Genomic DNA, 26157 nt, shown 5'->3' with positions numbered 1-26157 from the left:
GTGAGGCCTGCTTGGGATCCTCTCTCCCTCTCTCTCTGCCCCTCCCCTGCTTGCGCACACGCGTGCACTGTCTCTCAAAATAAATATTTAAAAAATATTTTTAAAAAGGCAACAAATACTCAAAACTCATAATTTCCTAATCATTTGACTCCATTTTACTATTACCTACATTCTGGAGGTTCAGTTACATCTGTTACATCCGTATGGTGAAAACACTGCAAACTTGTTTCCTACATTCAGAGTGATCGTTCCAAAATACCAATGTGCAGGGGCGCCTGGGTGGCTCAGTCGGTTGAGCATCCAACTCTTGATTTCGGCTCAGGCCATGATCCCAGGGTCTCTCTCTCTCCCTTTGCCCCCTCCCTGCTTGCTCTCTCTCTTTCTCTCTCTCTCTCTCTAATAAAAAATAAAATAAAATGCCAATGTAATGACGTCTCTCTCAATGGCTTTCCACTGCCCTCAAATAAAGCCCAGCCCCCTATGATGGCATCCAAGACCTCTTCCTCCAGAGCCTTCTGTTGCCACCTCCTGCCTTGAACTTGAACCTACAGATACTGACCATCTTTCTGTTCCTGGAGTGTAGCATATGGTCCTTCTCCTTCAGGACTTAGGGCATGCTCTTGTCTACACTCCAGATGCAAGAAGTACGCAGCCCAACGCAGAACTCTATGATAAACACGCTAATCCTGTAGAAAGGGCTAAGGGAATCTTCAGAAAGCAGGTTCAGCTCTGGGGGAGACAGTGATCAGAGGCTTCGTGGCAATAGGACACTTCATCTTTTTATGTATTTAGTGTTTTGAATGAGAATCACATGTGCGTGGCTCAAAGTTCAAAAGATACAAAAGGTGGAAAATGAAGCGAGGGTCTTTCTCTTGTCCCTGTATCTCAAGAGTCCCCCTGAGAGGCAACCTCTATTATAATTTTTTTTATCATCCTCATAACAGGAAGGTTTCCATTGTGATGGGGAAGAGCCATCTGGGATATCTATCCCCTATATATAATTGTTACCACGTTCATTTTTCAGAGTTCCCTTCCAACCCTGTTCATGGCCAAGGATAATTTTTGCAAAACTGTAACCACACCAGAGGTATAAGTTTACGTTCTGCTCCCCCCTCCCCACCTTACCATTACGCCCTGAGCATTTTCCCCATTGCTTGAAGTCTCCATAAGTATCGCTTTTAATGGCTACCCCGTTACAATCCGCAACTGTAAATATAGTATGGTGAAATGGTCAGTGAGCAAAGTCTTTAAAAAGTTGTATTTTCTGAATGGTCTTTTTATAAAAGTCACCCTGTATATATCTTCATGCCATGCAAAAGGGGTGGGAACAAATTCTTTGCTCATTTAATTGACTGGGATCAAATGCATAACTCGGCTTGATTTGGTCCAGTCCCACTATGGCAGGTTCAACGGTGGAATCCAAAAGACACATCCCCAGAACCTTCGAGTGTGACCTTATTTGGAAAATGAGTCCTTGCAGATGTAATTAAGGTAAGGCTCTTGAGATGACATCATCCCGGATTATCCATGTGGGCCCTAAATCCAATGAAAAGTGTCTTTATAAGAAAGAATAGAGGTGCCTGGGTGGCTCAGTCGGTTAAGCATCTGACTCTTGATTTCGGCTCAGGCCATGATCTCGCGGTCGTGGGCTCGAGCCCCGTGTTGGGTTCTGCACTGACAGTGAGGAGCCTGCTTGGGATTCTGTCTCCCGCTCTCTCTGCCCCATCCCGCCGTCACTCTCTATCTCTCTCTTAAAATAAATAAAAATAAACTCAAAAAAAAAAAAAAAGTAAGAAAGAATAGCAGAAGGCAGACACACAGGAGAAGACCATGTGACCACAGAGGCAGAGACGGGAGTGATTCAGTCCAAGGAACGCCTGGAGCCCCCAGAAGCTTAAAGACACAAGGAAGGATTCTCAAAGATTCTCAGGGTGACACCTTGATTTCAGACACATGCACTCTGAACTGCGAGGGAATATATTTCCATGGTTTCAAGCCATCCAGTTTCTGATGGTTTGTTATGGCAGCCAGGAGAAAGGAATACACCTGCCAAACCCATAACCACACTCCTGTCTCCTCGTTCCCTGGATTCTCCTGGGAAATGAACCTCTGCTGCTCAGGGATGGTGACACCGAGCCCCACAGCACAAGCACCCGTTGTGCAAATGCCCTTGGGCAACAATAACTCAGACTCACTAGCATAAAATCCCATTTAGCAGATCGACAACAAGTTGAATCCTCTCTCTCTCTCTCTCTCTCTCTCTCTCCCTTCCTTCCTCTTTCTTTCTCTCTTTCTCTCTTTCTTTTCTCTTTCTTTCTTTCTTTCTTTCTTTCTTTCTTTCTTTCTTTCTTTCTTTCTTTCTTTCTTTCTTTCACTAGTGGGTGCCAATGAAGTCATTAGCTGAAATCATCAAGCGTTTAAGGGGCTGAAATAAACATGGAGGACCCTGGGGTGCCCTCCTGGTATCGAAGGGTCAGGTCATGCTGGGCTCCGTGAAATAACATATGAATTGAATTCCTGCCGGGGCGCCTGGGTGAAGGCGCCCAACTTCGGCTCAGGTCACGATCTCGCGGTTCGTGAGTTCGAGCCCCGCGTCGGGCTCTGTGCTGAAAGCTCAGAGCTTGGAGCCTGGTTCAGATTTTGTGTTTCCCTCTCTCTCTGACCCTCCTCTACTTGTGCTCTGTTTCTCTCTCAAAAATAAATTAAAATATTAATAAAAAAAAGAAAAAGAAAAAGAAAAGGGGTGTCTGGGTGGCTCAGTCGGTTAAGCATCCAACCACTTCACTAGGGTCATGATCTCGTGGTTCGTGAGTTCGAGCCCCGCGTCGGGCTCTGTGCTGACAGCTCGGAGCCTGGAGCCCGCTTTGGATTCTGGGTCTCCCCCTCTCTCTGCCCCTCCCCTGCTCATGCTCTGTCTCTATCCCTCAATAGTAAATAAAAGTTAAAAAAAAAAAAAAAGTTTGAATTCCTGCCCTCTCGGTGGAGCCGAACACTGATGGGATCAACGTTAAGTCTGAGCCCGTGGACTCGTCTCACCAAACGCCACTCGGTATCAGCGACACTTCTTCAACTCGACTGGTCACTGCGCTGGAGGAGGGGGGAGGCAAGGCTTTCGTGAGCAAACTGGCCTCTTGGATTTGGGGGGGAAGATACTCTAAGAAGGGATGCGGATTCCTTTCATTTTTATTTTGTTCAAAGTGAGCACAGGCAAACCCCTCTTCCTAGAATATCGTTCTTATTGACAAGTGGAGATAAGAATCTCCCATCCCCAAAGATATGCTTGGTGACAGCTCACGGTGCGCTGAGCGGCGATGAATAAGAAAGGGTCTTCTGGCAAATTCTGAAGACGTCTGTCTCTCGGAACACCCCACTGGAAGTCACAGCATTAAGTAAATAAATAAAGTAAGTGGGCAATCTCGCGGTGACATTTTCATTAGCCCACTCTCTTTCTGTCTCATTAGCCCTCACGGGGGGAGGAAGGATTGTTTTAATTAGCAGGGTGGAGGAGTCCTGCTTGCCTTTCTTCCCCTCCCGCTGTTCGCGGGATTATCCTGTCAGCTTATAAATACAATACAAATCATTACAGCCCACAGAACCACCCCAGAAGGCGACAGAAGAAAGGGGATCCACCCGAGCCCATGTTAAGTGCCTCTGAACAATGCTCTCTCTCTAAGCATTCACGTCTAATTTAAGCGTAATATTGGGCTCTATCAAACGGCTCAATATCCTGTCACGGAGAAGCCCTTTCTCGTTTGGGACTGACCATGTGTTCCCTCTTTTCTTCCTTTTGTGCTCCGCCCTGCCCAGGCAGAGCGCGCATCCGACAGAATGGCCATGCTCAGTGGGACCGCAGCTCCGAAGTCCCCGCTTGGATTTCCTTGCTAAACGCTCACATCGAAAGGCGGGCCAGGAGCAATCCCCCGAGTTCTCCCAACAGGTCCCTAGGTGCACTCCCGCTGCTTTTAGGCACTGGGGGTCTTGAAAACACACACGTTACTATTATCGGTTGTGTTTCGAGGAGGGGCGCCTGGCTGGCGCAGTCGGGAGAGCGGGCGACTCTTGATCTCGGGGTTGTAAGTTCGAGCCCCGTGTTGGGTGCAGGGATCGCTTAAAAAAAAAAATAAAATGAAATCTGCAATCCGAAAAATAAATAAAATCTGTAATTGTGTTTCGATGGCACCACGTTCTGTGCATGGATGTTTTGCTTCTCCTGGAGGTGGAATTGTAGGGTCAGAACCTTCTCCCACCTGTGCCCAGAGCTGCGTGCTCCTGCACGGAGAGCACCCTGTCCCGAAATCTTAAAATGAAAGTGTCTCAAGACATTCATAGACACGCCGGGTTACTGTGAACTAGGAAACAGTCTCCCAGATGCTCATTAAGCCTCATGAAGAGGCTTAATGTCTCATGAAGAGACTAATGCGACTTGGTTTCTGCCCACAAGGAACCCACAAGAACAGACGCTTTAATACGTACACGAAAAGCGATGACAGAAAGACGTAAGGATATTGCAGAGGCGAAGAGGTAGGCACATGAACCATCTCAGAGCGGGGACGGGGTCAGGAAAGGCTCCCAAGGGAGGGCACTCCGAGCCACGTTTTAAACAATGAGGGGCGCCTGGGTGGTGCAGTCGGTTGAGCGTCCGACTTCAGCCAGGTCACGATCTCGCGGTCCGTGAGTTCGAGCCCCGCGTTGGGCTCTGGGCTGATGGCTCAGAGCCTGGAGCCTGTTTCCGATTCTGTGTCTCCCTCTCTCTCTCTGCCCCTCCCCCGTTCATGCTCTGTCTCTCTCTGTCCCAAAAATAAATAAAGGTTGAAAAAAAAAATTTTTAAACAATGAGTGGGGAACGGCCACGCGAGGACAGGAGGAAGGGAGTGTGCGTGGAGAAGCAGGAGCTGAGGCAGGGGAACCGTCGGCCCACAGGCAGGCGCCTGGTCACGCTGACCGTTCGTGCCATCCCAGGACGTCCTTCCTCATGGACGGACGCAAGAAGGAAAGGAGCACACATCGTGATAACACCTGGCAGGGAGTGATGTGTGACAAAAGTCTGTAAGGCACTCCACGCGTCGGCAAGTGGGGGCTGCCCACACAGACAGTACCAGCCATCATCAGCGCACTTGCCGCGTATTAGGTCCTCACCATTCCCTAAGCTTTGCACTTGGTTCTTTACATACGTTTAAAGCGGCAGAGAGAGAGGGAGACAGAGCATCCAAAGCAGGCTCCAGGCTCTGAGCTGTCAGCAGAGAGCCCGAGGCGGGGCTCTAACTCACGAACCGCGAGATCATGACCTGAGCTGAAATAGGACACCCAACCGACTAAGCCACCCAGGCGCCCCTGGATAGTTTCTGTTGGTATATTCGAGTTCACTGACTCTTCTGTTGTGTAGACTTTGACGTTGAGCTCATTCAGAGAGTTTCTTGTTTGTTTGTTTCAGATATTTTCACTTCTAAACTTTCCATTTGGCGGGGGGGGGGGGCGCCTGGGGAGCATCCGACTTCAGCTCAGGTCACGATCTCACAGTTTGTGGGTCCAAACGGACTGTGTCGGGCTCTGGGCTGCCAGCTCAGAGCCTGGAGCCTGCTTGGGATTCTGTGTCTCCCTCTCTCTCTCTCTGCCCCTCCCCCACTCATGCTCTCTCTCTCTCTCCCAAAAATAAATACATATTAAAATAAAAAATAAAATTTCCATTTTGTTCTTGTTGGTTCCTTTTTTTAAAATGTTTATTTATTTTGGGAGAGAGAGAGAAAGAGAGAGTGTGCGCAAGCATGCGGGGGGGGGGGGGTGCAGGGGGGCAGAGAGAGGGGGAGAAAGAAAATCCCAAGCGGGTTCCACACTGTCAGTGCACAGCCCGACTTGGGGCTCAATCCCACAACAGGAAGATCAAGACCTGAGCCGAAAGCAAGAGTTGGACGCTTAACTGACTGAGCCACCCAGGCGCCCCTGTAATTTCCACTTTAAATCTTGATTGTTAATTCCAAATAGCAATCTATGAGGTCTGTCTCGACTAGGTGTCTTTTCGGTTGAGGGCGAATCACGCTTTCTTATTCCTTTGTGTGCCAAGTAGTTTGAAATATACTCTAGACATTGTGACTCCGAGTGAGGTTATATTCCTCCTAGGAATTTTTTGTTCTGCTTTGTTTTGTTTGCAAGTGGTTAACTTGATTGACCTTAAACTGAAAACTCTGTTGTCTGTGACGGGCAGCAGCTCAAATCCAAGTTCATTTATTTGAGCCTTCACTGAACTTTTCAGAGTCAGCCCCACTTATATATGGTTTGAAGATCTTCCAGAGACTTAGGCAGAGTTTACATACTGAATTTGGACCTCTCTTCTCTGGTGCTCTCTTTTCCTGGATGCTTCCATGGCTTCCTCAGGTTCTGTCCTCTGGTTTTGCAACCACAAGTTAGACAGCACCACAAGTTTCCGTCCAAATTCTAGACGCCTCGCGCAGCACTGACTGTCGCCTGGCATTTCGCTGAAAGTCATTTTCGAAATGAGAGAGCCGTTTCCTGCTTTTCTCTCCTTCTGCGTGAGGACATCCTTCTCTGGCTTCTATATCCACCTGTGTGTGTTCCCTTTGCAGAGCCTTCAAGTCGTTGGTTTTTTGTTTTTTGTTTTTGTTGGTTCGTATTTAAATCTTATCCAGAGCTTTTGATGTTATCTCTGGGAGGGTTGGTCTGAGAGGAGATTACACAGAGGAGGAACACACGTCTGCTCCTGGGTAATACAATGGCTTTCCTATGCTGCCTCCTCCTCCAAATACCTCAAAAAAGAGGAGGGGTTCTGTTGAGGTTTTCTGGTACCTTAGCAGTCTGGCAGGAGATATTGGGACAGAAGGGTTTTTCTTCAGATCACGGCAAAGAAGTGATTTTCTAGTTTGTAGGGTAGCTCTGGTCATTGGGAAAAAATGGAAACATTCTTTAAGTTAACGTATAGGTAGATGCTAAGATAGCTTCTAAAACTTTTTTTTTAATGCTTTTATTTATTTTTGAGACAGAGAAAGAGACAGAGTGCCAGCAAGGGAGGGGCAGAGAGAGAGGGAGACACAGAATCCCAAGCAGGCTCCAGGCTCTGAGCTGTTAGCACAGAGCCCGATGAGGGGCTCGAACTCACAAACCATGAGATCATGACCTGAGCTGAAGTTGGATGCTTAACTGACTGAGCCACCCAGGTGCCCCTAAACTTTTTTTTTTTAATTTTTTTTAACGTTTATTTATTTTTGAGACAGAGAGAGACAGAGCATGAACGGGGGAGGGGCAGAGAGAGAGGGAGACACAGAATCGGAAACAGGCTCCAGGCTCTGAGCCATCAGCCCAGAGCCTGACATGGGGCTCGAACTCACGGACCATGAGATCGTGACCTGAGCTGAAGTCGGATGCTTAACCGACTGCGCCACCCAGGCGCCCCAACTTTTTTTAAAGATAAACATAATTATCCTTAGGTCATGACTTGGAATGCTCCTTAATACATATCATGAGATGTAATGCCTAGAAAATCTTAGAAAGGAGAAATGAGATTGGCTCAAAATGGTGAACTGAGCACATATGTCTACCTTACCACCCTCCCAAAATACCACGAAAGGACAAAGAAAATATTTTTTTTAATGTTTATTTATTTATTATGTGTGAGAGAGAATACAAGCAGGGGAGGGTCAGCAAGAGGGTGAGAGAGAGTCCCAAGCAGACTCTGAGCTGTCAGTGCAGAGCCCAACGCGGGGCTCCTGAGCCTAAATCAAGAGTTGGATGCTTAACCGACTGAGCCACCAAGGCGCCCCAAGAAAGTATTTTTCAAGAAGAAAAAAACCCGGTATGGTATAGGAAAACAAAACTCCATCAGTGAACCAGAGATTTTGAGAAATTTCCAAGTGATCCAGATCAGACAGGATCAGACATACGGAAAAGCAAAACCAGAGGAAGCCACCACCAGAACAACACGTAGGGGATGACTGCTATGGAGCCAGGGAGTGTTCAGGAGAATGCCAAGTCAAGATCACACAGCGGATGAGGAGCAGCTCTGGGGCAACAATCAGGGACTGGGATGCTGCTTTTGGAGCAACCAGGTTGGCTCAGCCTCTCTCCTTCCTGCATCCCATCATAAGCCCCCTAATGGATCTCCCCAGGGCCACCCTGGGCACTCCAAGCTGTTCTCTGCTCTGTAGGCAGAAGGTCTTTCCAGTACCAATCTGACCATGTCCTAACCTCTGCTTACAGGCCTTCACTGGCTTCCATTACTCTTGGGTTTCAGGTCAGCTCCTTAACTGGCCTCCACTAAGGGCCTGCATGATCCCTGCCTCACACCATTCTCTCTCATCCCCACATCCCAGCCACACTGGGACACTCTCTCTACCACAGGCTATTGGCACATGCTCTTCTAAGTGGCTGGAATGCCTTTGTCCTTTCCCTTCATTCCACCCCAACCCCCATCCCATGCACACACATTCCTCCCCCGGTGAATTCAAATCTCAGCTCAGTCTTCATTTTACCCAAGTAGGATTCCCTGACTCCCATCTGTCCGAAGCCTCCCTTTAGATGCACCAGAAGCTTCTCCTCCTTGGCTGTCACCACACTTGAAAGTTCACATTTATCCACAATGTTTTGACTAATGCTCATCTGCCTGATTAGATTGTAAGGTTCCACAGAGTAATGATCATGTCAAATTGGGTTCATCAATCTCTCTCTAATGCCTACCCCAGTGCCAGGAACGTATATTGGAAATTCAGTAAACGCTAAGGTATTTGTTGACTAAAACAAAAGATGGATGGGTGAGTGGACGGGTGGATGGATGGATGGATGGATGAATAGCTCTGTGGAAGGTAAAAAGAAGGATGTTGTGGAATCTGTCCTCCAGGAGAATTGTAGATGGTCAGTGACCCAAATTAGTTATGCTTAAATACCAACAAGGCAAAGGTACCATAGATGGCCCAAGACCGTATGTGATTATTTATCCTATGAGTGATCCACACCACATGCCGTTTCCACATCCTCATCAAGATGGCGGCCTCAAGTTCAACATGAAGGACGCCACTCTACTGATTGCCTTGTTATCCTTACCACAACCGACGGAGCACGGACCAGGACCTAATTCCAAAGCAGTCAGAAAGTCCTAACCCCCAGAACCTCAAAGTGTGACCTGATTTGGCCATAGGGTCATTGCAAAGGTAATTCATTAAGATGAGGTCATAATGGAGTGGGCTCCCCAATGCAATATGACTGGTATCCTTATAAAAAGGGGAAATGTGGACATAGACACGTATGCAGGGAGAATGCCGTGTGAAGATGGAGACAGAGAGAGGCCTGGGACAGATCCTTTCCTCCAAGCTCCCAGAAGGAACCAGCCAACACCTGGATCTCCCACGTCCAGCCTCCAGGAATGAGGAAGATAAACTTGGGAATCTGAGCCACCCACATTGCGTTGCGGTCAATTGTTATCACAGCCCTAGCCAACTAAAGCAGAGGGCAAAATCACCAGACCCGAGGACGACCAGAGAAGTCACGATGGGGCAGGTGGATGCGGGCCGGGCACCACAGGAGCTTCTGGTGGCAAAGGAGGGTAACAAAGCAGGGTCAGCTGCTACGGAAAGAGTGGGGCGTTCCCATTGGGAAGGACGCAGCAAACAGGCTGGGAGGGGGGGATCTTAGCTCAGCAAAGAAAAACAGCCTACACCCAAATAGAAGCATCAGGGCTGCCTGTGCCCTGCGGAAGGCAGTCCTGAGCTGCCCAGACCTGGCCGAGGCTGGCCCACGTGTGGCTTCAAACGTATTCTCCCCCCGCAGGCTTTGTGCATTGATAAATTCATTACATTATTAGGCAGCGTCTTCTTTATATTTAGATGAATCACCACGTAATGATCACCTTGCCTGATTTAGATGGTGTCATTTTCAGAAATTATGGTTTAGACCCATCTTCCCTTCCCCCTCCCCCTCGGCCCTCCCTGGATTATTCCTGAGGAAGAAACCAATTAATAGTAGCTTGACTATTGTAATGCAGCCCCCGCTGTACAATGTAGCAATGCCTAATGGAGTTTTAATTTCCCCATGGTGAGTCAATATTTGCTTTAAGAAAGAAAAATGTCACCATAAACCACTGCCCCAAATGAATTTGGTAGCACAGAGGGTGAGAGTCTTCTTTTTTGGGTAAACAGCAACGGGATAGTGGATAGGGGGGCGGGGGGGGGTAGGGGGGTGTGTGTGCGGATCTCACTCTTCACAAATAGGGTTGCCTGTGGTTTTTGCTGTTCCTTCAGACGGTGGCACTTATTAAATATTTTGCTTTGCAAATGCAGATAACTGTCAGAGACTCACCCACAGCTTAAAGGGGCCCGAAACAGAGTCATTATAATATAGACAAGGAACAATTTATTCCAGCCTATTAATAACTTGTGGGGAGCAGGAAGGCGAATAAACTATCAGGCGTCCCTCTTTGATGACATTACGGGGCCCTTCGCGTGTCCCTCCCGACCGGGGCTGTGTGTGGAAACCGGATCCTACTTTTTAAGAAATGGATTCGCCTCTTCGAGGATCACGTGAGGAAATAAAGTTCTGCGACCCTCCCTCTCATAATAAGTCTGTCCAAAAATGATGCTGCTCATTCCGTTGAAAGATAGTTTCATTTCCCTACTCAAAATTGGTATGAAAAATTTGCCTTGCCAAATGAACATTGTATACTGAACTTGTCAAATCCTTTCTCCTGACACAAATAAAAGATAACATTGGGTGGCAGCGTGTAAAACAGCCCTGACAAGATAGCAGAGGGAAGACAAAGAAATATACATATTTTGATTCTCGCTGTTTTAGAAGCTGGGGCTGGGGGTGGGCGCCGGGCGGGATGACTGCCCAGCTTGTGAATGCTTCAGGTAACGATCGAACAAGTCACTTTCATGTAGATTTTCAATGGTATAATGACCCTGTTTCCAATTAGCCAAAACATGACACAATTCCAACTTTTATGGCGGCAAAAGCTGCCAGGGAGAAGACCAGCTGAGTGACAACACTCTTCATTCAAAAGTTTACGGGTGCACCGTGGGGCTGTAATTACCAGCTCGAACACAGTGGGAAATTATTCCTAGCGTGTTTAAAAATAAATAAGGTAAATGATCACCCTTTCATTAGATCTGTACTCATACCATATAAGTGACTTTTTTTTTTCCTATTAAAATTGTTGATTGAAGGCCGTTAGCTGTTTATCAGCTCAAAATTACATTTTTGCTCTCTCAGGGGCTTGCTGCCGCTAAGAATCACACTCGGCGCCTAGTTAGGAACAAGAAAAGACTCCTAAAACTGCAATTTCAGGGGGAAAAAAAAAAACCACAAGCAAGAAACCCAGATTGCACCTCTGAGTCCCCAAAGGCATCACGCTTCTTTGTTCTGCTAAGAATAATTAACCTCAATCTCAGCTCGGGGTCCCTAGATTGATTATCATAGTCATTTAAATACTGTAATCTCATTTTCAGCATTGGGGGGAGGAGGGGGAGAGAGGGGGAGCGAGGCTAGAGAGAGAAAGAGAGCAAGGCTGGGAGGGAAGGAGAAAACAGAATAAATTATCTGACAAAGGGACGCGGGCCTTTCTGCTCACAGAGCCTATTTCGGATCCTTCCACTTGATTGGAAGAGTTGATGAAGTTTAAATGAAGCAGAATTAGAACCTCAGGCCGCTGAGTATTGACGCCCGCTCCGTGAGAATGTGCAATTCAATAGCCCCGGCTTCGGCGGCAAACAACAGAGAGACCTAAATGGTGTAATCTTCAATCGAATCTAACATCCACACTGACAAGGCAAGGTAATGAGTTAGGCCAGATCAGGCCTGTTGGTTAAAGAAATTAATCCCTCCCGCCGCCCTGAAGGGTTTTGATGCCTATTGTGTGGGCCCCCGTCCCAGTCTATCTAAATGCTAACTAACTGGGAGGGTGAGCCGGACTGTGCTTTTTTTCATTGCTGCCGCTAATCTGATAACAATTTGCTCTCCCTGATTAGGGAGGCGGGGAGGGGGCGGGGGTGATGGGTGGGAGCGGAGGAGGGGCACCTTCCCTTTGGGCTCAGCCGGGATGGCAGTTGTGTCCCCAGCCTCCAAAGCGCCCCAGCCAGCAGGTAGACGCGCACGACGAGAACGACCTAAACTCTAGACTTCCGTGGGAAACCAGGTGTCCACACGCCTTTTCTCCTTGAAACCATTCGTGCACCCCAAGTGCAGGCTCCTGATGTCCCAATCAGGCGCCACATCCCTCGCGCTCTGTGGCCTCCGCGTGGGGCTTACTCCAGACGTTCCCCCCAAACACACCCAAGCTCGAGGTATCCCATTTCTCCCCTCGTCGGGCTGTTCCTACATCTAAAATGACTTTCCCTCCTCCAGGCCCGGCCCCCACCGAGTGCGGCCCAGTCCTGAGGGCGCTCCAGGCCCGGGACCCTCTCCTCTTGCTAACCAACTCTGTTAGGGGTCTTGTGCACCTTACTGGGTTCGGTCTCGGGCGGCCACTTCCTGGCATGTGGGCAGATGCTCAACGGGACGGCGCTCCTCCCGCCCCCGGATGGTGCTGACCCTTTGGATCAATGTAGATTCGATGATGACCGTGAACAGGATTCTTCTCTCCATCGGGACAAAGGAGGGTCGGGGTTGGGGGGGGGCTCCCACAGGGCTGCAGCGCCAGCCCCTGCTCCCCCATATACTCTCTGTGTGACCTTGGGCATGTTCCTGAGTCTGTCTGAGCTCAAAAGTTCAGTGACCTTGCAGAGCTGAGTATGTAAGAGGCTGGCACTTGGCAGGTACTCAAACTGTGGCACTAATCGTCACCGAGTTCTGATTTGCGCAACGGTCATGACCACGGGCTGTGGCGACACAGCCCTGGCTCGAAGCCCGGCTCCTCCTCGAATTCACTGGGTGACTTCGCGCAGCTCGTGTAACCTCCTGAAGCCTCAGCTTCCCCATCTGTAAAATGGGAGGACGGCAGTCCTGTCTCCTAGGACTGACTGTTGCAGAGATTTCAAGGAGACGGTGGCTGAGAAGGGCCAGCACAGTGCCTGGCACGCAGTGGGCTCTGTGGAGGGCGGCTGCTGTCAGCCGGCCCAGCTGGCCAGATGGGGCTGCCCCCAGAAGCTTCCTGGGAACCCAGACGCCGGGCCTCAGCCTCCTGACGCTCCCGCTCCGGGAGAAAAAGTCAGGCCCGCGAGCATCCTGCCAGGCGATTCGGGGGACGATCCACAGAAAGAAGCAAGCAGCCGCCTAAGAAAAGACAGAGCCTTCAGAAACGCCAGACAGGCACGTTCCTTTTAGAAGGGAAGTTTCTGAAAGACTCGCTCAAACCTCCGAATTTATGCCCACTGGGCGCCTACAGAGAGAGCAAAATCTTCAGTGACAGTTTATGAAGGTTCTGGAGGCAGCCGTGAGGCCCGGCACTCGCCCCTGAGGGACCCTGGGTGTCACTCCAGCAGGTTTCCTCAAAGGGCTCGGTGGAAACTTGGAGCGTGAAAGGCTGGGGGGGCTTGTTTAACTTGCAAAACGTAAACAAATTGCAGTCGCTAACCCTCGCCATCGCCCGCGCGTCCAAACGTGGGGCCTGGCAGGGGGCGCGTCGATGGGGCCTTTCCAGCAGCTTCCACAGCAGGGAGGGCGCCCACGGCTTCCCCCAGGAGAACCACAGCACCCCCAGCGGGGCTCACCCCTGATGTGTCCCCATCAGCGCTGGCGCCTTGACCCCGCTGTTGATTTGGGGGCCTGCCTCTCAGCCCAGAGATCTGTTCTCTGTGCCGTTTATTTCCACGTACTTTGGCCCCTGAGGTTCTCACGGCCCCCTCAAGGCCGGACTGGCACCTAACAGCCCCTCCACAAACATTCTGCAGGTGGTCGAATAAGCAAATGGAAGGTAGGCTTAGGGTAATTCTCGGGAAACCCACTTGGGTGTGCAGGACCCGAGGCCTAGATGCTCCCAAGGTTTCAGGGTCACCAAGAGCATGCAGGACACCTGGGCACCAAGAGCATCGGTCCCTGTGGTCCTGGGGCCTGGTCCAGGAGAAGTGTGCGATGCTTAGAGAATGAACGAATGCGCGAACAAATGACATGTAACCTGGCAGGGACCCGAGGACGCTCAGATCTGGTCACCATTGCATCCCCCCCCCCCCCGCCGTGGGCCCCTCCAACAGGCCATCCCTCTCCCTAGAACGCTTGCTCTCCCCCAGTCAAAGCGGATTCACCCTGAACCTAATGAAGCTTCCTTGCACGTGGCCCCTTCCAAGGCTTTGGACTTAATTTCCAACATTATTTATGTTTATTTTAACTTTTATTTTGAGAGAGAGAGCGCGAGCGTGAGTCAGGGAGGGGCAGAGAGAGAGAGAGAGAGAGGGAGACAGAGAATCCCAAGCAGGCTCCACACTGTCAGCACAGAGCCCGAAGTGGGGCTCGAACTCACGAACCATGAGATCGTGACCTGAGCCGAAGACAGACGCTTAACCGACTGAGCCACCCAGGCGCCCCATTTCCCTGCTTCTTACAGAGGGTTCCCAAAACTGCATAGAGCTGTAGGCCATACAACACATAGATCCACCTGTGACCCCCCCCCGCCCCCACTCCAGCTCCCTACACACGCTTCCCAATCCTTGTGTCAGGCCCTGTGGCCTGGGAGGCGCTCCCTTGCCTCCCCCCCAGCCAGGTGCTGCCTTCAGCCCTGAGCGAGGATCCCATCCGTGCATCTGTCCCACTCCACTGTGGCAGTGTCTGCTCATCAGTTTAGAAGCTGAGGGCAAAGCCCAGAGCCAGGTCAGTTTACCCCCATGTCCTGGGTGCCCAGCTCTGGGCCGGGGGCGCCGCAGGTCCTCAAAAGCGTCTCTTAATTCGAGCAGTGAGTGAATGAATGGATGCATGTATGTCCCGCTCCTGTCCTGATAGCGTCCACAGGATCGCACAGTTGTTCCTTCTTAACGAAGACACTTTGCCCACTTCGGACTCTTGTCTGTGCCTTTGCGCAGGCCAGCCCCCCTCCGGGTGGCCCTCCTCCCCCACCGCCCACTGGCGTCCGACCCGTGCCACGGCCCCAGGCCAGGTGCATGAGGTCTGAAGGCTGCCCTGGCGTTCCAACACCGCTCCTGCCTTCCCTCCGAAATATGGCCCCTCTGGCCCCTCCTCCCCTCTCCTTGGCCTTTAGTAACTTTGACTTGGCGGTAGCCTGCAGAGGCTGGCTCTCCCCTGATCCAGACCAGCTTCTTGGAAACGAATCCTTAAACCACCTGTGTTTCCACCCGTGGCTTGTGAACTTGCCGGGACTTACTAAGTCTTTGCTCAGGGACTGATGGGTCCATTAACAGTCTCAAATACATACTAGAAAATAAGCAAATAAGCAAGCAAGCCAATGGCTCTGTTCTGAAAGACCTGCCGGGGGGCAGAGGGGTGATATGAAGGCAGTGGTACATAACGGGGACATTAAGACAAGACGGTACTTGAACGTGGCAAGACAGACAAACGCACTGCTTCCTAGTAACGTTGCGCGACCAAGTTGCCAACGATTTTCTAATTCCCTTCATTGAAATGTTACAGCCTAAAGATCTCTCTCTGGGAGCCCGGCTGGCTCTGTCCGTGGGGCGAGCAAGTCCTGAGCTTGGGGTTGGGGGTTCGAGCCTCACATTGGGTGTAGAGATTACTTAACAATAAAATCTAAAAAAAAGGGGGGGGGCGCCTGGGTGGCTCAGTTGATTAAGTGTCTGACTTCAGCTCGGGTCATGATCTCACAGTTTGTGGGTTCGAGCCTCGCGTCGGGCTCTGTGCTGACAGCTGAGAGCCTGGAGCCTGCTTCAGATTCTGTGTCTCCCTCTTCTCTGGGACCCTCCCCAACTCACGCTCAGTTTCTCTCTCTCAAAAATAAACAAACATTAAAAAAAATTTTTTAAGAGGCACCTGGGTGGTTCAGTCAGTTGAGCATCCGACTTCAGCTCAGGTCATGATCTCACGGTTCGTGAGTTCAAGCCCCGCGTCGGGCTCTGTGCTGACAGCTCAGAGTCTGGAGCCTGCTTTGGATTCTGTGTCTCCCTCTCTCTCTGCCCCTCCCCCACTCACACTCTGTCTCTCTCTGTCTCTCTGTCTCAAAATAAACATTAAAATTTTTTTAAAAAAAATCAAAGGAACCTTAAAAAATTTTTTTTCATAATAAATAATCTAAAAATAAAAAGAGATCACCCCTCTCAACACGTCCTTGGGCCCCCACTGCCGGCAGTGGGGGGGAGGGGTTTTGTGCTGTGGCATCCGAGATCACGAGGGCCTTTCTTCTGGTACTGTGATGCAGCTTAGACATAATGACCGGCCATCTAGCCGAGCTGTAGCCTTTCACTAATACCGGGCCCTGGAATCAAAGACTTTCCAGATCTCTACTTTCGTCCCTCTGGACAAACACGAGAGATTTTGATCCACACAAAGAAATTTATCTTGTACGCTTCTGGGCTCATTGGTTTCCCAAATACGTATTGTTTGGTTCGTATAAAAGATCAAAAATCCTTCTTTGGGGCTCATTATGTGTTTTCCACGATGCCTTTGGCCGGCCGTGCTCCACCCTACCCCGTGTGCTACGCGTGGTGACCTTTCTGCTCATTGACCCACGTGAGTCCGTTACTTGACCGACCACTGATGTGCCTATAAATTCTTGGGTGGAAAAATACAGCTGATTTCTTTATAAAGCACATGTATTTGCTTCCCTAGAATGCTAAACTTAGTTCCACAATGAGAGCGTAGGGGCCATGCTGGGGCTCTGGCCCACCATGAGCTTGATTTCTGGTGTACCAGATCCATCCCGTTTAAAATCCCACATGACTCCTGAGGCGCCTGGGTGGCTCAGTGGGTTAAGTGTCCGACTCTTGATTGCAGCTCAGGTCATGATCTCACGGTTCGCGGATCGAGTCCCAAGTCGGGCTCTGTGCTGAAAGTGTGGAGCCTGCTTGGTATTCTCTCTCCCTCTCTCTCTCTCTCTCTCTCTGCCCCTCCCCTGCTCACGCTCGCTCTTTGTCTCAAATAAAGAAATAAACATTTTTAGAAATCCCACATGAGTTCATGCTGAGAAAAACCAAACCAGGGGCACCCGGGTGGCTCAGCTGGCGAAGCGTCCGACTTCGGCTCAGGTCATGATCTCGCGGTTCGTGGGTTCGAGCCCCGCATCGGGCTCTGTGCTGACGGCTCGGAGCCTGGAGCCTGCTTGGGATTCCGTGTCTCCTTCTCTCTCTGGGACGGACGCTTAACCGACTGAGCCACCCAGGCGCCTCTGACATACAACGTTATATTGATTTCAGGCGTACAACGTAGTGATCTGACAATTACGTACGGTACCAAACTCTCACCACGACAGGTGTAGTCACCCTCTGTGGGCGCCACTCTTTTTCAACAAGAGCGCTAAGCGGGAACAAAGCAGCCCGGGGGGTGGGTTTGTCTTGTTACGTCTTTATTTTATAAGTTCAGATTTACAACTGTACTTAAGGGCGATTGATGATCTCACTGAATCCTCACGACTCCCCCATGGCCAGGAGCCACCTACTATCACCCGCTTCACAGACGGGACACGGAGGCTCAAAGGTAAGGAAACTCACAGGTGGTACAGCGAGAAAGTGGCTGAGACAGAGCTCCCCCTTGGATCTCCCTGGATCCAAAGCCTGCTGTCTGCTCCGCTCTGCTGGTCTACCTGTCCAGGAGGAGGCTAGTTGTGTGGCTCCCTGCCTGTTACTACATTTGTGCGGGCGTGTGGTTGTGTGACAACAGTAGCTGCGGCCTGGAATTGTTTCAACGGTCCTCACTAATTCAGGAGCTTGAAAGGAGAGTCAAGGAGCAATTTCATCAACAGTTGAATTGTTACCGATGACCACAAGTGTTCTCATTTCTTTTTTTTTTTCTCTGTAACAAAGACGAAAGCCGGACGAGAAGCACGCAACGTTTACAACGTACGCTAAAATCAACCGAACCGCGGTGTGATTATGACTGGTGCATTCGCTGGTTTTTGCCTGACCAGCCAGAAGGTTCTGAAGCGGGAGCAACGGCCCAGCTGATGGGTCTGAGGCTGAGCAGAGCCCGGCTCCCAGGGGCCGTGGCAGAGTGCTTATGTACACCGTCCTACACAAATGGATTTGCCCAGCTGGAGAGTCTGGAAGGATCTGTGCTTGGTTATAATCCCTCCCTATCTGTGACACATCGACCTCCGTTCCAGCACAGACACAGAACTGATACCCCTCAAACTCGTCAGTTCAGTAGCTGATGAGTGGTCTCCAGGGTTAGCATTTCACATAGAGCACGTTTCACTGAGTTCCTTCAGTTTTTTAATTATACTTCTTAAGCAGTTGAAGATGTATTTCCTTTTATTTTTTTTCAGTTTATTCGTTTATTATTTCTGAGAGACGGAGCGCAAGCAGGGGAGAGGCAGAGAGAGAGGGAGACACAGAATCCCAAGCAGGCTCCAGGCAGTGAGCTGTCAGCACAGAGCCCGACGCGGGGCTCGAACCCACGAACTGCGAGATCATGACCTGAGCCGAAGTCGGATGCTTAACCAACTGAGCCACCCAGGCGCTCCAAAGATGCATTTTTCTTAAGAAGAGTGTGACCCAGCCCTTTTATGGGGACTCCCATGCTTTGAGAGGCCACTGAACAGCTTGAAAACCACTGCAATAGAAAACAGGGATTTGAAATCACGTCCGCCAGTTGTAAATCAAGAACGTGTCTTTCAAATAAAGGAGAAGCGGCCTTAATTACACAATGAACAACACTTGAGCCTGGAAGGTTCTGGAAGGTTCTGGAAGGTCCCGGAAGCGACTGCTGAACTCAGAGTTCTTCCCAGGGGAGTGGCCTTCCCACTGTGCTGCAGGGTTCTGAGGGCCACACAACCAGAAGGTGGCCGAGTCCAAACCTGAGGGAACCCCGATTCCGAGAGTCTATCTGCATTAATGTGTTAGAACCAAAGCACTCCTTTTCCAGAGGGACAGAGGAAGGTGGGCTCCTCCCTCAGGGCAGCTGCCCCAGGCCGTGGTGAAAAGCCTAGGAGGGAGGAACTTGCTTGGCTTTCTGAAAAGCCCACAGGTTTGAGCAGATAGACGGGCTCACTGCCTCAACTCCTGCCCACCAAACGGTATCAGTGGGCACTGGGAGGGGGGAAGCTTTTAAAAAGAAGAAGAAAGTATAAAGGACCAAGAGAGACAGAAACCCACGGCTTATCCTAGAGAAATGAACCCTACCTACCGGCCAGCCGAGAGGGGCCATTAGGATGCGCAGTTCATTTCTCAGCCCCCCCCATCCCCGCCAATGTTTTATTTTCACCTGTTACATCCTAATCGAATGTAAAAGGATTTGAGCGATCAGAGGTACATTCCCTACAACAGATAAAGCCGAACGTAACATGTTCCGATTTTACTCAAACGTAATAAAAAGACTGACCCACACTGGGATATTTGTACAACTGTGTTTGTCTGCCTGCCTTCTTTGCGTATGCATTTATGCTCACCAGCATCAATATTTATTAGAGATGTTAAGCCATTAGTGGGCATGGTGTGGTTGCCTAATTTTGTAGAGCATCCAATTTGAACACACTGGCTCTCAACAAATGCTTCCTCGTGACGGTAACGATAACGATGCCAGCAGCGGGGCCTGGTCTCATAAACCAGAACTCCCCTTGGGGTGGAAACCTTTGAACACTTCGGATCTCAAGAAGGTGAAATCATTTGGCCCCAGAGGGCTGAATTTTTCCTAGTCTGCCCCTGATCAGAATGTAATTCCCCCCACTTCAAGGTCCAGCTCCAGGTCTGGTCCTTCACTAAGCCCACCGAGTCCTGCTCAGCGTTTCCTCGCCCTAAATCTGAACCCCCTGGCTGGTGCCTTTCACTTGAAAGTTACAAGAAGGGACTCTATGACTTTCTTTATCCGATTAGGCACGTGTTTGCCTGCGTGTGTGTGTGTGTGTGTGTGTGTGTGTGTGCGCGCGCGCGCGCGCAGTAATATGTATATAAGCAATGCACACGTATATACATATATATACATATGCACATATATATGCAACATATGTATATACAAACATATACAATATACACATATACACTCCACCTCCCCAGCTAAATAGTTAACTCTCCTTGTGGTTTGTGGGCAGGGCAAGGGTGGAGTCCTGAACCTGTTTCTATGCCCCCTCAAGACAGTTTAGGATGGTGCTGGTCACTTAGTAAACGTTCAATAAACACTTCTTGGCTAGCCACAAATCCTGAGAAATCAGTAGAGCTCACATGGGAAGGAATCTTGAGGAAAATGCTATTGGAATCAGGCTCGTTGGCGGACCATTGTTGCCTGCCTGCGGTGTGGATGTAACCAGTCTGGGTTGCCGTGAATTAACTGATTGTGTGATGTGGCCAAAAGGACATGGGGCTGGAAGTCCAGAGACACGAATCTCATCCCACCTCTGTGACCAGGTCAGAGGGCACCTTGGATGAGTCTCTTTCTCCCTCTGGGCCTTCACATCCTCAAAACAAAAAAAAAATTGGACTAGATGTCTGTAAGCCCCCCTCCAGCCCCAAACAATGTGATCCTATGACTCTATTTTACAAATGCATGCACTTCTTATTTGTGACATAAACCCCCACAGAAAAACAAAGTCAGTAATAAATTATGAAAAAACCGGGTGCCATGATCAGTTGCACTTTCCAAGGGTGCTCAACTGAATAAATTCCACCCCTGTACGTTGCCTGCCTCTCCAGGGCGACGGAAGATTCGAGGCTGTCAGTGGAGCAAACCCAGCAGTCTCTCCCTATAATTGTATTGACAGGATATCAGCTCAGTTCCGATGGCAGGCAGGGTGCACCCTGACAGGTTCTGTGAAGGAGCCTTGAAGGCTATTGTAGCAGGATTCTATGTTGAGTCACAGAATTCTGGGGGAAATGGGAATCAAGCAGAAAGAATCTGGGTTCTTTCTCTGTTTAATTTTATTCCTCCCGGAGAGTCACATTTGAAGGAAGACTGGCTAACTGCACGTCACTTTGTACAATAGAGTAGAAGCCCTCTCTAATGGAAAATATTTAACTCTTGTGGCCACATAAAACACCCAGTTGATGCAATCGGTCCCACTAATAACCAGTGGGCTTGATTTTAAATGAGGCAAGGAGTTGTTGAGCATTTGTAGATAAAATACCTGCTTGGATGTCTGCGTTTTTTCACTTTTCACTTGGTTACTGCGGCATCTTGCAGACATGTTCTTGAATAACTGATGCGTATACGTCCTGGCAAATTCCATGGGTGTGAAATAGCAGTGTTGGGTTTGTTCAGGCAGTGTGTCTGCATTTTAAATTAAACAAATCCTGATCGTATTCACTGGAGAAAACAATTTGAGCAACAACCCCCCCCCAATATGGTGGAATAAACAACTATTTCTAAGGTGGTATATTTTTCGATATAGATGCAACCTTCAGCTTCTGACTTAGACAAGACCAAAATATCCTCCCATTGCACTCATCCTCTTAAAGACAACCTTGGGAGAGGGCACTCCCACCTCTGCCACACACAAGAAGGCGCGCTCCCACGCGGGGGTCCGCAAACGTGCGCCTGTGACTCTGGCATACCGCCAAGAAGAAATCCACAAGCCAAGCCTCAAAACACAGCAACATATGTTAAAAAATAGTTTTTAAAGACTGCATAGTCTGGAATACTTTCAGTTTCCTTAGCTTTAAAGCCAAGAATCCCAAAGTCTTTTCATAATTTAAATTCCGTTCAGGGGCACCTGGGTGGCTCAGTCGGTTAAGTGTCCGACTTCGGCTCAGGTCATGATCTCACGGTTCGTGGGTTCGAGCCCCGCGTCGGGCTCTGGGCTCACAGCTCAGAGCTTGGGAGCCTGCTTCAGATTCATAGTCTCTCAAAAATAAATAAACCTTTAAAATAAATAAATATTGTTTAAATAGAAGAAGCTGTTTGGAGTGGTAAAAGAACGCTGGGCTGGGGGCCAGGGAACACAGATTCTAACCCGGGCTCTGCCAGAACCTTGGGCAGAGGGCCCACCGCAGATGGCCCCAGTGTACCCATTTGTAAGGAGGGGCCTGGAAAAGGTAATGGTCAAGTTTCCTCATGGCTCTCAAAGGTCTCTGCAACTTTTACTTAGGTCAGGTTTTGGTCGAAAATCTTGGAGAGGGTGGCAAATATCGAAATGTGGACCCAATCTCAACTGCTGAAGAAAGTAGCTCATAGCCCATCAAGAACCAGAGGGAGGTGGGGCGCCTGGGTGGCTCAGTCGGTTGAGCGGCCGACTTCGGCTCAGGTCATGATCTCGCAGACCGTGAGTTCCAGCCCCGCGTCGGGCTCTGTGCAGATGGCTCAGAGCCTGGAGCCTGTTTCAGATTCTGTGTCTCCCTCTCTCTGACCCTCCCCCGTTCATGCTCTGTCTCTCTCTGTCTCAAAAACAAATAAACGTTAAAAAAAAAAAAAGTTTAAAAAAAAAGAACCAGAGGGAGGAAAGTAAGAAGAAAAGGCCAGCTGTCCCTGACCCGAGAAGAGCGGGGCACGACCACCAGTGACGTCCCTGCCGCTCCGGCTGAGTCACCACTGGCCAGGACAGCCCGGCTCTTCCTCTCCTGCCTTGAAGGCAGGGCACCCAGCCGTGGGTCAGTAATCTCCTGCACATTTGCCAACCCCGAAGTTCAGGTCCGGGAAGGAATCAGTGACCGGATTCGCTGTGGAAGCTGTTCAGCTAGTGCCATCCAGAGGCCAAAATACTGTCCTTCTTGATACACAGGGTGAGCAAAAGGAAAAGAAGGCGGGGGGATTTTTACTCATCTGCATATATTATATATATGGTGTGCATATGTATGATACACATATATGCATGTGTGCATATGTGCATATATATACACATAAACGCGTACGTGTAATACATGTGTTTAGATACATATACCTATAGGTATGTGTGTGTATACATGTGTGTGTGTGCATATACAGTGGCCTCTTGGACAAGGCAGAGGGTTAGGGGTGATGACCCCGAGCAGTCAAAGCTCCACCAAAGCTTTTTTGTAAGTAAGCTCTACACCCAAGGTGGGGCTTGAACTCATGACCATGAGATCAAGAGTGGCACACTCTACCGACTGGGCCAGCCAGGTGGGACCACTGTAACGTCTGACTCCCCCCAAACCTAACGACTAACAGCCTACTGTTGGGCAGAAGCTTTGTAGCCCACAGTCAATTAACACATATTTTGCATGTTATACGTACTATATACTGTATTCTTTTTTTTTTTTATTGTTTTTATTTCTTTTTGAGACAGAGAGAGACAGAGCACGAGCAGGGGAGGGGCAGAGAGAGAGGGAGATACAGAATCCGAAGCGGGCTCCAGGCTCTGAGCCGTGAGCACAGAGCCGGATGCGGGGCTCGAACCCACGAACTGGGAGATCAGGACCTGAGCTGAAGTCGGACGTTTAACCGACTGAGCCACCCGGGCGCCGCTATGTACTGTATTCTTACAATAAAGTAAACTAGAGAAAGGAAAATGTTATTAACAGAATCATAAGGAAGAGGAAAAAAAGCATTTATGGTACTGCACTGTGTTGATTTTTTAAAATCTGCATATAACTGGGCCGGCATAAGATCAGATTTGCATTGTTCAAAGGTCAACCGTATATAGCTTGGGGTGGGCATCACACACTCCTAATTCGCCGTGGAGAACACTGCTAACTTCATAATGCCGTTTATTTTATATGTAAGGAGAGTGGGGTTGGCCCACTAGTACCTGCCTGGGTGAAAGCAGCGATCTAACACCCAAGCAGCTGATCAGAGGCGGAGGACTTGATTCTCCCCTTGATCCCAGAATGGTGAGCCCCATGTGTCCACCGAGAGCGGCTCTTCTCACCGAGAGGTAAGTAAAGGACCTTGTTCCACTTTGGTGGGGGTGCTAAGGGTCCATACTAAGTGTAAGGGTGCCGGTGTCATAAGCCCCCCGAGAGGGTGGGGGGTGGCCCACGAGAATAGATTGGGGAACACAAGAGGAGAGGGTCAGTGCTTTCGCAGGAGGCAATGAACTCAGCTAATTCTAGCGCGGCGGTTAAGAAAGCCCAGGTTCCCCGTACCAAAAAGCAGAAAACAACAGCAAAAGCCTCTGGCCTCTAATGAGCTCCTGGCGTTCAGATACAACGTTACTGAATCCATGGTTACCACCTGCGCCTTCCACTTCCGGCACCCGGGAACTAGGCGCATTTTTGAAAGCACACTGCCCTCCAGTGGCGCGAGATAGACTTGCTCCCTGACCGGCTCCCCGCGCGCCCCCCCCCCCCCCCCCCCCCCCCCCCCCCCCCCCCCCCCGGTGCCAAACTTCAACTCGACTTTTCCTGTGGCCCTGGCAAGGATGCCCCTTCAGCGTTGGGTGATCACCAGTCCCCAAACCTCTGAACTGAGGGGGTGTGCAATAAAAGGGGAGGCGACCTGGTTGGAAACCGCAGCTCCCTCCCTCGTTCCGGCCTGCGAGTCCCCCCAGGGCAGGGCAGATTTTCGCGCTCTTTTCTCCTACGGTTGTAGTTCTGGGTAAGAAGAGTATGGTTGGGTGAAAATTAACTTGTGAAGTGATGCTTCCAGGGGAGACACAGAACGCTCGCCGCACTGTGGCAGCCCAGGCGTGCAGGGGAAAGGGGGAGGCGGCAGCCCGGCAGGTGGCGAGTAAGGACACAGTCTGGGTGCGCGTTCCCTGTGTGTCACCCTGTGGGTTCACCGGCAGGCTCCCGGGTAAACAGCAGCAGCCAACACCGCGGGCTCACTGGGTGTCAGGCGCTGGGCAGGGACCACCCTGTGGAACTTTCTCAACCACTCCCTTTAATGAGCGCCATTATCATCCCACTTCGAGGATGAGGAAACTGAGGCGCAGAGAGGCGACGCGACCTGCCCGGGACCGCACAGGGGTCCAGGTGTGTCTGGACCAGAGCGGGAGCTACCCACCCGGCGCTCGGACCCCGGCCGCGGGGGGCCAGGGCTCGGCGGTGGAAATCCCGGCAGCGTGGGTGCCCAGCGAGGGGGCGAGCGCGGAGGGGTGGCGGCGGGGGTGGGGGGCGGCTCACCTTGACGATGAGCGGGTTCTGAAACATGGAATCCCGCACGACCCCCAGCCTCTCGTTCTCCATGCCCGGCCGGATGTCGGCCACGGTCAGGGGCCGCCGCGGGGGCGGGCAGATCTGGCTGACCGTGCGGCGCACCGGCTGCTGCTTCTTCCGTCGCCTGGGGTCCTGGCGGGAGCTCTGGGCCTCTGGCATCCTGAGGTCGCGGGGTGCCGACCCGCTGACTGGGTCCGGCGCGCTGCCCTGTGGGCTGGCGGGCGCGGAGGTCCGACGCGCCCGACGCCGGTCCCGGACCGCACCATCCGGCCCCGGGGTGGTTCCCGGACGCCCGGCCCTCTCCGGAGGGGGGCGCGCCCACCTCGCGCCGACCGACTCTCGCAGGGTGCCCTAAAGTCCTCCATAAGCCCCTCTGGGTCCTCAGAGCGACTTCCGGGCACCGCGCTGCGGATTGGGAAAGGAGAGAAGATCAAGACCACCCCTTGAGGAAGAATGGGACGGTCTGTCTCCATGGCGACGGGACGCCAACGGCCGCGGAGCTGCCTGGCTTGGTTTTCTTTCAGGAAACTATTGGTGGCCACCAAAGTGCACCTGCTTCGAGTTTTCTTAGATAGGAGAAAACCCCAAGAATCTCCACTAGGTTGTGTCCAAAGCGACGGGGCTCTAGAAGTCCATTTATACTTGACTTCCAAAACGAAGATACCTGCCTCCACCCTCCCCACTCCATTCATATCTGGTCCCATTCTCCTCCCCTTTCCACGCGCGGGCGCGCGCGCGCACGCACACACACATACACACACACACACACACACACACACACACACACACACACAGGCATAGAGCGCTAAATTTTTCATGATGAAATAGAGATCTGCATTCCAGGCTTGATGTTACTGTTAATCCAATTGGGCGATATCGAATTAGTCACCCTCTTGGGTCCTCGGTTTTTTCCCCTGTGAAATGGGTGGGAGAGGAAAGTCGAGTGTTGAATGAGCTCAGTGGTATCCAACCTTGTGCAACAGAACGGAGGGAGGCTGAGAAATTCAGATTCACTGAAACAGAGTACCTGGAAATGGGATCTGGGAATGGACTGTTTTTAAATTTTGAAAAAAGAGTTTCTCAGTTTCAACTGAAAAGTTGAAGAGAGAGTACAGTGGAAACCCATATA

The 26157-nt window shown here is 50.6% G+C and overlaps 1 protein-coding gene across 1 annotated transcript in view; it reads right to left on the bottom strand.

Moving 5' to 3' along the window:
- CFAP77 (cilia and flagella associated protein 77) overlaps window positions 1–25728 on the bottom strand; it is a 131843-nt gene extending 106115 nt beyond the window's left edge. The window contains exon 1 of the mRNA XM_023242912.2: window positions 24996–25728. Within this exon, the coding sequence (XP_023098680.2) occupies window positions 24996–25187 (192 nt within the window). The 5' untranslated portion in view covers window positions 25188–25728. The remainder of the gene's footprint in view (window positions 1–24995) is intronic.
- Window positions 25729–26157: the final 429 nt, after the last annotated feature.

This window comes from Felis catus, chromosome D4 (assembly GCF_018350175.1).
Source record: "Felis catus isolate Fca126 chromosome D4, F.catus_Fca126_mat1.0, whole genome shotgun sequence".
Classification (NCBI taxonomy): domain Eukaryota; kingdom Metazoa; phylum Chordata; class Mammalia; order Carnivora; family Felidae; genus Felis; species Felis catus.
The sequence above is the reverse complement of the archived record's forward strand: the minus strand, read 5'-3'. Positions and strand labels throughout refer to the sequence as shown.